This window comes from Protomyctophum parallelum (genome assembly GCF_964188405.1).
Source record: "Protomyctophum parallelum genome assembly, chromosome: 11".
Taxonomy (NCBI): domain Eukaryota; kingdom Metazoa; phylum Chordata; class Actinopteri; order Myctophiformes; family Myctophidae; genus Protomyctophum; species Protomyctophum parallelum.
In genome coordinates, this window is record NC_139707.1 from 4,604,302 (window position 1) to 4,618,276 (window position 13,975).

General features: G+C 43.5%; 1 protein-coding gene across 6 annotated transcripts in view; it reads right to left on the reverse strand.

Moving 5' to 3' along the window:
• itprid2 (ITPR interacting domain containing 2) overlaps positions 1-13,975 on the reverse strand; it is a 76,122-nt gene that overhangs the window by 40,641 nt on the left and 21,506 nt on the right. For 5 of the 6 annotated variants that reach the window (XM_083777361.1, XM_083777360.1, XM_083777364.1 and 2 more), the window contains 8 exons: positions 13,216-13,332; positions 12,061-12,234; positions 11,423-11,488; positions 10,559-10,601; positions 8,929-8,981; positions 8,646-8,699; positions 1,819-1,861; positions 1,527-1,622 (listed from right to left, as the gene is read on the reverse strand). In XM_083777361.1, the coding sequence (XP_083633487.1) occupies positions 1,527-1,622; positions 1,819-1,861; positions 8,646-8,699; positions 8,929-8,981; positions 10,559-10,601; positions 11,423-11,488; positions 12,061-12,234; positions 13,216-13,252 (566 nt within the window). In that variant the 5' untranslated portion in view covers positions 13,253-13,332. The remainder of the gene's footprint in view (positions 1-1,526; positions 1,623-1,818; positions 1,862-8,645; positions 8,700-8,928; positions 8,982-10,558; positions 10,602-11,422; positions 11,489-12,060; positions 12,235-13,215; positions 13,333-13,975) is intronic. The other variant, XM_083777362.1, reaches the window with a different exon arrangement.

Sequence of the window (13,975 nt, forward strand, 5' to 3'; positions counted from 1 at the left end):
GAGAGAGAGAGAGAGAGAGAGAGAGAGAGAGAGAGAGAGAGAGTTAGTTTTTAGGTTGGATTCTTATATCCCACCAGCAGTAATCAGTAACGTTAGTGTTCCTGATTAAACAGGACTACAATGGAAATAAGGCCTCCAGGGCTTTTTGTGTTATCTTTTAACACCACTTGAATAATCAATCAATAATCAAGCAGAGAGCATCTACTATCTGGAGCACACAACATGTTCTCCCCGTGTCCCCTAGGGTAGGTACCCTCACAAAAAACATACAATAATCCTGGTCTCTATACTGCCTCCCCCTGCTCAGCTGGGGCACCTGATGGAGGGGAAAGGAACTGGTTGGAATAACGTGTTCCCACCGGGGAAACTCCCCCCCTGTCAGGTAATAAGAAGCGGCTTGGACCTCTCATGCATTGAAGAAAGCATGAGCTCAGTTCGGGGATCTCCCCGTAGCATTAAGAGTAGTCTTAAATTATTTATTTAAAGGTTTTATGACATTCATTTTCATTTATTTTTCTTTTTCTTTTTTCTTTTAGGTTTTATGACCTCAATTACACCCAAAAAACCTGAACTTTGAACATTCAGTGGATTTTCTGTGGTCTGAAGTTTTCTTTGGGGTTTTTTGGGCCTTTTGAGCTACAATGAAAACAGGCAACACAGTGAAACAGTGACATCTGCTGGCAAATCCCATTGACATATATGGGATTTGCAGTAAGTGATGTCACTTACTGCCGGCAAATCAGAGCACCTGTTTGAGACAGAAAACCCCAGATCACAGAAAATCTACTGAATGTTAAAAGTTCATCTTTTTTGGGTGCAATTGAGATTAGAAAACCTAAAAAAAATAAGAACAATTCCAAAACCTTTTTTTTAATGTCACAATCCCTTTAAAGACCTTTTAAGCGTCGTAGGAAGCCAACTCTTGTCGTGACAAATCACGACAACACACACAATATTTTGGACCAAACAAATAATTACAAAGAAGAAAAACAACAAAAAAAAGTGTTGTAACCTGCCGTTTTCTTCTACTTTCTAATTCTTTGTTTGGCCCGAAGAATTGTGTTTGTTGTCATGATTTGTCACGACAAGAGTTGGCTTCGTACGACGCTTAAAAGGTCTTTAAATAAATAAAAATAAGAAATGCCTATGGGGAAAAATGCATTGGGATTCATTCCACTCGTTGATTTGAAAGGGGGAGGGACTGTGACGCTCTATTGGGACCCCCAGGGGCTCTTCATCCATTCACACACACACCCATTCATACACCGATGGCGGAGGAAACCATGCACAACCTGCTATGCACATCGGGAGCAATGAGGACACTTCGACACTAACTCTGGGGGAGCCTGGGATCAAACTGGAAACCTCCAGCTGCTCTACCAGCCACTCTACCCCTGAGCCACTGCCGCTCTGTAAATAATAGGGGTCCGTGGGCTAATGTGTGTGTGTGTGTGTCATGTAGGGGTCCTTGACATGAAAGAGTGAGTAGAAAACGCTAAGAGTGACCGAGTTATTGGTTTACTGACCTCGACACAGCGCTGCTCTTCCCCGAGCCCGTCGAGTTCATACTCTGTCCTCTCAGTTTAAACTGACTTCTCTTGTCCTGGGCCTCTACAACATAACTACACACACACACACACACACACAACACACACACACACAAAACACATGCGCACGCACACACACAACACCAGCAATGTTAGTAACAGAGAAGAGAAGAGAGAAGAGAAGAGAAGAGAAGAAGAGAAGAGAAGAGAAGAGAAGAGAAGAGAACAGAAAGAACAGAGCAGAACAGAGAAGAGAAGAGAAGAGACTCACCAGGTTGGTTCAGCTTTGACCCTGCTGGACTGAAGGTGGTTGGCTGGACAGAGAAACAGAGAAAGACAGAGAGAGCAGTTTGTGAATTTGTTGTAGTGACTTCCTGAATTTTAATGAGCAGCTGGTTCGGTCTCTGGCTCTGACTGGGAGCATTTTCAGCCTTTTTTGACCAATCTTATATTGGCTTCACAACGCTTAACAAAACCCCTGACAAAACCTCAACATATTATATCCATATCATGATATTAGACCTGGATATTGTCTGTGATTTGGGATATTGTACTATCGAGGACGACCTAGAGAGAGGGGGAGATACACATCATTACATTCTATACTTTACCCTGGGTGAGGGCTGATACACATCCATTACAGGTCTATACTTTACCCTGGGTGAGGGCTGATACACATCATTACATTCTATACTTTACCCTGGGTGAGGGCTGATACACATCATTACATTCTATACTTTACCCTGGGTGAGGGCTGATACACATCATTACATTCTTTATTTTACCCTGGGTGAGGGCTGATACACATCATTACATTCTATACTTTACCCTGGGTGAGGGCTGATACACATCATTACATTCTATACTTTACCCTGGGTGAGGGCTGATACACATCATTACATTCTTTATTTTACCCTGGGTGAGGGCTGATACACATCATTACATTCTATACTTTACCCTGGGTGAGGGCTGATACACATCATTACATTCTTTATTTTACCCTGGGTGAGGGCTGATACACATCATTACATTCTATACTTTACCCTGGGTGAGGGCTGATACACATCATTACATTCTTTATTTTACCCTGGGTGAGGGCTGATACACATCATTACATTCTATACTTTACCCTGGGTGAGGCTGATACACATCATTACATTCTATACTTTAACCCTGGGTGAGGGCTGATACACATCATTACATTCTATACTTTACCCTGGGTGAGGGCTGATACACATCATTACATTCTATACTTTACCCTGGGTGAGGGCTGATACACATCATTACATTCTATACTTTACCCTGGGTGAGGGCTGATACACATCATTATCAGTCTATACTTTACCCTGGGTGAGGGCTGATACACACATTACATTCTATACTTTACCCTGGGTGAGGGCTGATACACATCATTATCAGTCTATACTTTACCCTGGGTGAGGGCTGATACACATCATTACAACTTTACGTGAACTGAGCGCTGCAGGCTGCTCCTTTAGGAGTGTGAACTGCCCTTTAGGCTGCTCAACAGTGCTACTATAGGTCACCCAGCGGTATTGCAGCTGTTCGTACTAGTCTAGACAGACAGGCAGACACAGTGGCACAAACACACACACACACACACACACACACACACACACACACACACACACAACACACACACACACACACACACACACACACACACACACACACACGGCCAGTCATGTTGTTTTGAGCGGTTGGGCACCGCTCAAAACAACACCGCTAGCTGGCTGCAGTTATAGTTAGTGCTCAGTGCTAATGGCCCTTAAGGTCAATGCAGTTGTTCATACTCTGAACCAAGGGATTCATACGAGGTTTCCACTGGACACACGCTGGTCTGACGAACCCATTCTGACCTGAGATCAGATTCTAAAAATGTCAGTAGTTCTTCGATTTTTTTCAAAAATAGCAGACCTACAAGCTCGTATCTCGGATCTCGGATATGAGCTTGTAGATCTGCTATTTTTCAATAGCTAAAGCATGACATGATGCCAACACCAAAATGGGTGCCCGGTCAGAATGGGTTAAATTCAAAATAAATTAAATACTATGTATTCAAGAGTGTGCACAAACGTCAGTAGCATTATATACCAAAAAAAAAGGAAAATAAAAATACTACCAATTCCATTTGTCCCCTCTATTTCCCATTCCAAGTGCGTTTGTCTATTATGTAACAACAGTGGCGCTATTCCCAAGCCCCCTAAGGAGGTACTTTTCTAAACTATTAACAACAATGGGATAATGTTTTTGGCGGCTAGATCAGCTAGATCTTGTTCAGCTGGTCATTTTGAAAGTGTGGGCATACACCCCTGCTCTAAACAGACAGACAGACAGACAGACAGACAGACAGACAGGACAGACAGACAGACAGACAGACAGACAGACAGACAGGGTACAGGCTGTAGCCTTGTACTTTCTGGCAGACACTTTGTCCAGTGTTCTTTTCAAGGCTTTATCTCCTCGTGAGATGGAGATAAACCTGGGAACGAGGTTAACCCATTCTGACCTGAGATCAGATTCATACGAGGTTTCCACTGGACACACACTGGTCTGATGAACCATTCTGACCTGAGATCAGATTCTAAAAATGTCAGTCGTTCTTCGATTTTCTTTCAAAAATAGCAGACCTACAAGCTCGTATCGCGCCACTCGGTGGCACGCTATGAGCTTGTAGATCTGCTATTTTTCAATAGCTAAAGCATAACATGATGCCGACACCAAAATGGGTGCCCGTTCAGAATGGGTTAAGCTCTGCACCGACATGTCAGCTGACCAATCAGTGGAAAGGTACCAAGACACAGGAGTGGAAGAATTGACCAATCGGTGGAAAGGTACCAAGACACAGGAGTGGAAAAGCGCAGCCTTGGACTGACTGCATAACGACCAGGCCAGCAGCAACCTGCAGTGTTCTCAGTCAACTGTTGGGGAATTCAATGCCGGAAAAACAATCCGGGAAAAAAAACGGAGAGATATTTTGCTCGCTTACCTTTGCTCGTTTCCATTGTATCGCTAAATAATCCAAAGTGTTCATATTTTGAACGAGAGGCGGATGAGAAGCAGAAATGAAAGCGCTTAGTATATCCATCAGATCAAAACCATGGAGAGCCCCCTAGATTAGCAGATACGAGGCATTCTTTCTGCCGCGCTAACAACAAGGAAGTAAACGGGAGGCTAATATGAACGAAGAGCGAAGCGTATGGTGGCCTTAGAGGAAAAAAAAAAAAAAAAAAAAGATCTGAATATTTTCTCTCGTCTGGTATCATTGAAGATGCTCTAGGTCGGACGTGGACACACGTCATTGCAAACCCGTCGATTGGGTTTCTTATGACCTTTCCACACGTCGTACGTATGGATGGAATGTGTTTTAACCATGATAGATTAAAGTATTTTCAGTGATTTCACTCAAAAAACCTTAGGTTTCGTTTTTGGCTGTGGGACCAAGCCTTTCGTCCAATCAGGATAGAGAGTCAAAAACGAAACCTAAGGTTTTTTGACCCCCAGGGGTTAACTGGGGACAGGGAGGAACTCCTTATATGGCCAGCACACTCTATAGTAGGGAGGATTATCACAACAAAACAAAAAAATGAATTAAGTGAAATCACTGAATATACCTTTAATCGAAAACACCCGTCCTGGTGACTTTATAGTGTCCTTCTAATACGTGAAGGGGCAGTGTTGTTTTTTTCATTTACAGTTTCATTTTTCTTTTTTTATAATATAATTTTTGACGTTTCCGACACGCAGCAGAATAGTCCTCCTCCTCCTCATTCTTTTCCAGAGACAATATTTAAAAATAAATGAAAAACAGTAAATGAAATATCCCTTTAAGTTGGTCTCACTTTGACTGCTGTAGTCTTTTGGTTGGTACTTAGTAGTAGTTAAAGGACAACTTTAGTTTTAGGTTGTTATTAGAGAAACTAAAAGGTGAATGTTAATTTTCTTTCATTTGCTGCTTTGTTTCGTTTTAGGATTTTCGCCGTTTTTGACAGGGGGGCGCGGGGCCTATCGATTGAATCTATTGAATGTGACAAACTGACATATTGAGCCTATCCACACAGTATAAGCCTTCCCCCAGTAGGCTACCTTCACATTCAGTAGATCCTGTGATCTTCTGTGGTCAGATGTAATTTCCTGGGGTTTATTAGGACTATAGTAAATAATAAAAAAATAAATCGCCATAACATTGTCAAAAAATACATATTTAGCCCCATGCTCGAATGCCCCCGCCCCCCTTTCAAAAGAGCTAAAATCCCTAAAACGAAAGAAAGCAGCAAATGAAAAAGAAATAACACTCACCTTTTACTTTCTCTAATAACAACCTAAAACATGAACCTTGGTTGAAAAAAACTAAAGTTGTCCTTTAAGTTGGTCTCACTTTGGCTGCTGTATAGCCTCGTTCTGACACAAAAATGTGGTTCCCCTTGTTTATCAGCAGAGCATCGAAACAACAGGCTTTAAAGGCCCATTTCACCTAAACACACAAAGCCAATTTATTTAACGTATTACTGCACATCTGACAGGCTGCTGACAGAAGGCACTCCAGATGAATAGAATCCAATAGAACTAATGGACGGATGAATGGAGCGAAATAGACGCTCGTTAGTCTGAAGGGAAGGCCCATTGAGACGACCCGGCAAGCTGCAACAGCTCAGCGACATTCCATCCACAACAAGCATGAGAATTACTTAGTTCTGAGCTAGAGCTGATGTTATTTAGAGAGAGAGAGAGAGAGAGAGAGAGAGAGAGAGAGAGAGGCTGTTCAAACATTCACATTCGGCAGGAGATAATCATTTGACAGCTACTTAACCTTAACCCTAGCCTAACAACCTTAACCCATTCTGACCTGAGATCAGATTCTAAAAATGTCGATTACATCCTGACAGTTTCATTATTAACCCATTCTGACCTGAGATCAGATTCTAAAAGTGTCTTCCATTTTTCAAAAATAGCAGACCTACAAGCTCGTATCGCGCCACTCGGTGGCGCGATATGAGCTTGTAGATCTGCTATTTTTCAATAGCTAAAGCATAACATGATGCTAACACCAAAATGGGTGCCCGTTCAGAATGGGTTAACCCATACGTGGGCAGCAGTGGCTCAGGAGGTAGATCGGCCGACTGCTTGGAGATCGTAAGGTTCCCGGTTTCAATCCCACCACTGCGTGCCCCATGAGTTAATAAGTTGTCAAAGTGTCCTTGAGCAAGAAGACACTTGTCTTAAGCCCTGACTGCTGCTAACTGGAGCAGGTTGTTGCCTTACATTGGTGTCCTCTGTCGACAGTGTGTGAATAATGTAGTGCACATTGTAAAGCACTTTGGATAAAGAAGCTAATAAATAAAAATGCACCGGTTCATCCTGTATGTATTTCCCCTTAGGGAATACATGCCCTATTTGACCGTGCAAATGGACGCCGAATCCTTTTCTTTGTTGTGAGTGAGACGTGGAAAATCGTGACATCATTTCCCAACGTGTTCCTGACTGTGCGTGGACGTCGGGACACAACATGCAATAATAATAATAATAATAATAGCACAATAGGACTGTTGCCGCGGGGATGCTGACCTGACCGTTGAGCAAAAGGTTCTGCGTTTATCCCACCCAGACAGGCACCGACCGGCGCCAACTCAGCATTATGAGTGGAGTAGCATATACGGCTTGGGTAACCGATGGTAGGTGCGGCGCTGCTCCACCTCGCTAATTCACCTGCTCCACCTCGCTAATTCACCTAACAGCGTCTAGTGCTGGGGTTCACAAACCTGTTCATGTCAAAGGAGCCCCAAATTGACACTTATTAACCCATGCACCCCCATTTGAAAAGATACGGCAGGGACGCTCCCATAAGAGAAGGTAAGATAAGAGACAGTTCTAGCAAGTGATTCTCAACCCGTTTAATTTCAAGGAGCCCCAGTTTGACATGCATTAGTCTACGCCTACGGACCCCCATATGATGGCATTTCTATCTCTGAGATCCCTCTCAACTCTCTCAAGGACCCCCTAGGGTTCCCCCGGACCCCACTTTGGGAACCACTTGACTGGTCTACTGCATTGCTATCGGGGGGGCTATGTACGCACGCACGTGCTGCATACGCTCGCGAGTGATCGGCGATTTAAATAACCCCTTTAATACGTATAAGCCTATTTTATTAAACCCACTAATAGCTCAGATTTATATAGCGCTTTTTTTATAAGCACACAAGATCGCTTTACATAAAGAAAAATAATGGAACAACTTTAATAAGAAGAAAAAAAATCAATATCATCCTACCTCTCCTATCTCCTATCTCCTTCTAGTCCTCGTCTGCCTCCTACGTCCTGTATTTACACTCCTCTCCTCCTCATACTGTACCTACAGTAACTGATTGTGTCCATCTTTGCCTCTTTTTTCTACCTCCCTTTCTATCCTACCTCCTCCTCCTCCTTTCATTTCTCAATTTCACAGTTACATTCCAACACACTTGTACAGTCTAAACTCATTAGCGTCTATTGAGCAAATGCATCACACACGCGTGTGCGCACATACACACACACACACACACACACACACACACACACACACACACACACACACACACACACACACACACACACACACACACACACACACACACACACACGGATGTATGTGTGTGTATGTGTGTTCATGTCCTGTCTTGTTTGTGGGGAATGTAAACATAATCCCATAAGAACACAGTCTTGACACACGCATGACTGCATCTCTCTCTCTCTGTCTGTGTGTGTGTGTGTGTGTGTGTGTGTGTGTGTGTGTGTGTGTGTGTGTGTGTGTGTGTGTGTGTGTGTGTGTGTGTGTGTGTGTGTGTGTGTGTGTGTGTGTGTGTGTGTGTGCGTGCGCGTGTGTGTGTGTGCGTGTGTGTGCGCAAGTTCATGTGCATTTGTTGCTTACATTCTGTACATTTAGGGTTTGTTTGGATTCAGAAACATGTTGTTTGGAGCGTGGGACATCAGAAGAAACTGAAACCTATCCGTGTCCTCCTCGACAATGTATTTATCGAGGGCACAAATAAAGACATTGAAACGTGTGTGTGTGTGTGTGTGTGTGTGCACGTGTGCGCTAACCTTCAGCTCCCAGCGACAGGTCATCTTCGAAGCTACCAGCGTTCCTCACCAATCCTGTTAACACACACACAATATAGAACACGTTCATTTGTACTGTATGTCTTTATATATTACACACACACACACACACACACACACACACACACACACACACACACACACACACACACACACACACACACACACACACACACACACACACACACACACACACACACACACACACACACACACACACACACACACACACACACACACACACACACACACACACACACCTCACCTTTAGGGGGACATATTATGTGCTGGTCATCTAGAGACGCACCTAGAGGAGTCCTGACAGACAGACAGACAGACAGACAGACAGACAGACAGACAGACAGTGAGATAAATCAGTTAGTTCACATAAAAAAATACTCAGCATGCATAAAGTGAGTAGCCTGGTTAATAAACCAGACCGAATCAGCCGTTGGCAAAAATAAATTGCCTGCCGGCGGATTACTGTCTGGAGAGGCTCAATTGTACGCCCATTTCCTACACCAGAGAAACGGGGCGTACATACTGTACATACATTTGCCTATGATACAAACACACATATACATATGGTCCTACATACATATGTGTTTACATGTATATGAAGTGTGCAAACCCCTTTTGGGCTAGTTGTTGCTATGTACAGGATATAGCAACATACATCATTTTTTAGGTCAGGATGTAGGATTAAGGACTTTGTTTTTTAATCGGCCTCAGGTCTTAATGGCTTAACAACTAGTAAAACAATATCTAATGTAGCAACAGCAATGACCAGTGTGAAGTGTGTGCATGTTGCTGACTCACCTGTCTGCCTATGAAACAACAGAGTAAGTAGGTACACCTGAGCGATAAACAGCGCTATGCTAACACCAGGACCAGCATTAAACCAACACTGGAACCGACTGTACGGTACAGCATGTCGACGCTACGCTAGGCTAACGTACAGGTCGATGTTAGATGGACCGTGAGTAAGGTTATCGTATAGGCTATTAGCGCTACAGGCGCTAGGCTAAATGAACGCCATATGGAGGAGGAGGTGGTGGCTGGTGGAAGGCACTGTATACGACAGGCCAACGTGGGGTAGGGTCGAGCTGTGCTGACTGAAGCTAACCTGGTATACAAACACCACCACCACCGCCACCGGCCTTATCTACAGGGCAAACTCCACCAGCACGCACGCACATACGCACTGCACGCATAGCACACACACACACACACACACACACACACACACACACACACACACACACACACACACACACACACACACACACACACACACACACACACACACACACACACACACACACACACACACACACACACACACACACACACACACACACACACACACACACACACACACACACACACACACACAATATTGTGTAATTGAGGCTGGCATCTGTATAATGTACCGTATGTGCTGACTAATACTAATATAGATATACCGTGTGTGTATACGTATATATATATATATATATATATATATCGTAGTATTAGTGGTTCTCAAAGTGGGGTCCCCCAGGCGATCCCCAGCTAAATGTATTACTATAAATTAATCAGTTTAGCTACTCTCGTCCTATTTCATATGATCTACACATAGTATACTGTACATGTACCTGCATTCATATTTTATATGATCTACACATAGTATACATGTACATGCATTCATATTTCATATGATCTACACATAGTATACATGTACCTGCATTCATATTTTATATGATCTACACATAGTATACATGTACATGCATTCATATTTCATATGATCTACACATAGTATACATGTACCTGCATTCATATTTCATATGATCTACACATAGTATACATGTACCTGCATTCATATTTCATATGATCTACACATAGTATACATGTACCTGCATTCATTCAACCAGCTGGCGATCTTATTGGGGACACAACCTGAGAGAGAGAGAGAGAGAGAGAGACAGACAGACATGCTTGAAATATCAGTCCCTTCCATTTGGTAGATGGTACACTGCAGTTCTCCTATTCGACCACAAGGTGCTGTGTGTAAGCGTTAGATGTATGCACCTTTCGTTGGCTGACGATTCAATTCAATTAAACATTTTTGAGAACCAAGAACTCTGAGACTGCACTCAGGCCCCAAAAAACACAGAGCATGTGTTCTGTACGTGTGTAACTGTGTGTATGGGGCCATACAGAACACGTGTTTTGTCTGTGTTTGATGGCCGCCTCAATGCATTTCCAATGGGAGTCACATGGTTTGACCAAACATTTTTGTTTGATGGGCAGAACACAGGCATCGGACACAATTGTTGCCTCAAATGTGTGTATGGGGCCTATGTGTGACTGTAGCCTGAGGGTGAGCACTTGCCCTAGCCTCGACCTCCTACAGGCGAACGCATAGGCTCAAATTATGTAACTTAAATAGCACTTTATGTAGACATAACACTCTATATTGTATACACTTATAGTTTCATTAGATAGACTGTAAAGTTCTTAAGCTTACATATGATTCACGATGACTATTTATTTGATGCATTACCATGTTTCTAGTTCATGCTTACTGTAAATCGCTCTGGATTAAGGATGGATTAATGGATTAATTTAGCGTCTGCTAAATGCCTAAATTGTAACTTGTAATTGTAAATTGGTGTAGCCTGGCTCCAGCCTCTGAATCGCTAGCCATGCGATTCTTGCCAAAAGCGGTTGTCCCCGCATGCTACGAGAACCTAGGAGAACCAGTGGTAGGGTCTCACCAGGGTCAGCAGCAGGGTCCTCAGAGGGTGCATGGGTCCTGGGCTGGGCTTCAGGGTCACCAGGGTCTACGCCAATAATAATTGCAATTATTTGTGCATAATCGTCAATCATTTCCACATTGAGAAATGTCCATAAATTTTTTCAAACATTTGTCAAAAAATAGCAGATCTACAAGCTGGATCAACTATTTCCTCTATTTTGTAAAAGAAAAACATTTTTTTTTTAATACATACAAGACAAAAAATGTCAGTGATTTCTTTGTATATTTAAGTTATTTTGTCAACTTGTGATAATACGAAGCCTAAAAAGCAAACAGAAGGCCCAGGCCGTAGCGTAACGGTCTGGGCACCGGACTGGTGATCCAGTCGCGGTGTGCCGCGGGTTCGACTCCCGGACCCGACACGGCCTTTACCGCATGTCATCCCCCCATCTCTCTCCCGTTTCCTGTCAGCCTACTTTCTATCCCTTAAAAAATCAATAAAGGCGTAAGCCGCAAAAAAAATATCTTAAAAAAAAAAAAAAAAAGCAAACAGAAATACAAATTGTAACATTCGAATGTCCAATGCAAAGAATTAATAAAAAACCCAACAAATTACATCGTTAATTGAAAATGAATGGTCATGGTGACAGAACCTACCAGGGTCCTCAGAGGTTGCGTGGGGGGTTGTGGCCTCGGGGGCATCGGGGGCATCGGGGGTCCACAGAGAGTCTCTGCTCCGGGCCCAGGCCTTCCGCTTCAGGCAGGCTTCCCTCCAGTCCCCCTGGCGGTCCCGCCCACTGACCCCCCCGGCAGGCTCCACCCACTCGCGACCTGCAGAGTCAAGAAGAGCAAGGCCCAATCAGAGCCAAAGAAAATAGCCCGTTCTACATAACAAGCTCGGCTATTTGTTGGCAATCATTCGCCCCCGGGATTATATCTGGATGAAGTTATACTAATGTTGCTCTGGAGAGGGAAGTCTGGAGCTCTCTGGTGTAGCTGTTGCCCCTGCGACCCGACTACGGATAAGCGGTTGTAGATGGATGGATGCTGGGGTTCAACTGGTTAACAGAATATCGTGACATAAATTAGAAAACACAATATATCGATGCTGACGGGCAGACACCTCTTATTTCCATATTCTATATATATATATATTTTAGTAAATTAACGCCATACTTGATCATACTACAGCGTCAGAGTAGCAGATCTACAAGCTTGAAAAGCGGCACGAAGCGACGCGTTTTGAGCTTGTAGATCTGCTACTTTTCCACTTTTCCACTGTTACACAAAAGTAACAGGCCCATAGGGCAGGAGCATAGAGTATATATATATCTATAGAGAAGACACCCGAGTTCTCCTCCCATCCACTTGCATTGAGTTGCTCAAAAGCGCATGAGGCGGATTCACTCCTCCTTCCTGGTAGGAACAGAGTGCATTCTGGGACGGTTTGCAATGGTGAGTGGCCCCAAACACATGAACGCGCTGCCGTTGAACGCGCACGAGCGTCGTCCGTCGTGAACGTGTACAATGATAGTTCATGTGTTTGGGGCCAGGCTGCAATACCTTCATTCGGCCACTATGTCCATTTCGCCTCAAGATTTCCTCTGGGTGCCTTCTCTATAAATATATATACTCTAAGATTGAGTGACAAGCAGGGAGGCACTGCAGGGTACCATTTTTATGGTCTTTGGTATGGCCCGGCCGGGGATCGAACCCCGACCTCCCTCCCAGTCTCAGGGCGGACGCTCTAACCACAAAGGGCACCGAGCTGGTTAGTGTGAGCTAGTGGATGTGTACTGTATGAATATATACCTTGTATTCCAACACCTCCAGTCAGAGTCTCCTCCATGTGTCTCTCTGTCTGTCTGTCTGTCTGTCTCTCTGTCAGCAAACTGACAGACGGCTTCGTAGTAGCATGGAGTCACACACCTGAGGACGAGATGAGGTCAGGTCGTCAGTAGGCCCGTCCGATAAGTACTTAACCCATTCTGACCTGAGATCAGATTCGTACGAGGTTTCCACTGGACACACACTGGTCTGATTAACCCATTCTGACCTGAGATCAGATTAAACAAATGTCAGTCGTTCTTTGATTTTTCAAAAATAGCAGACCTACAAGCTCGTAGCGCGCCACTCGGTGGCGCGCTATGAGCTTGTAGATCTGCTATTTTTCAATAGCTAAAGCGTAACATAATGCTAACACCAAAATGGGTTCCCGTTCAGAATGGGTTAATCTCAATTATTTGCAATAATCGCAATTATTTTCGCACAATTAATTAATTATTTCCACATTGATAAATAAATGTCCATACATTTTCGAATTTTTTTCAAAAATAGCAGATCTAAATCTTTGTCACTTTGTGACGTGTTGTAAGCTTGTAGATCTACATTTTGATCTACAACGTAAGCTTACCATTTCTTCTTTTCTTTTTTTTTTTAGGTACGAAGATTTTTCAGCATGGACACGATTAGGATGTTTATGACAAAATAATAATAATCGTGACAACCCTAGTCGTAGCTATGTTAAACGTTCCCAGGACAGACAGCAGTGTGTCCAACAATAGATGGTCGT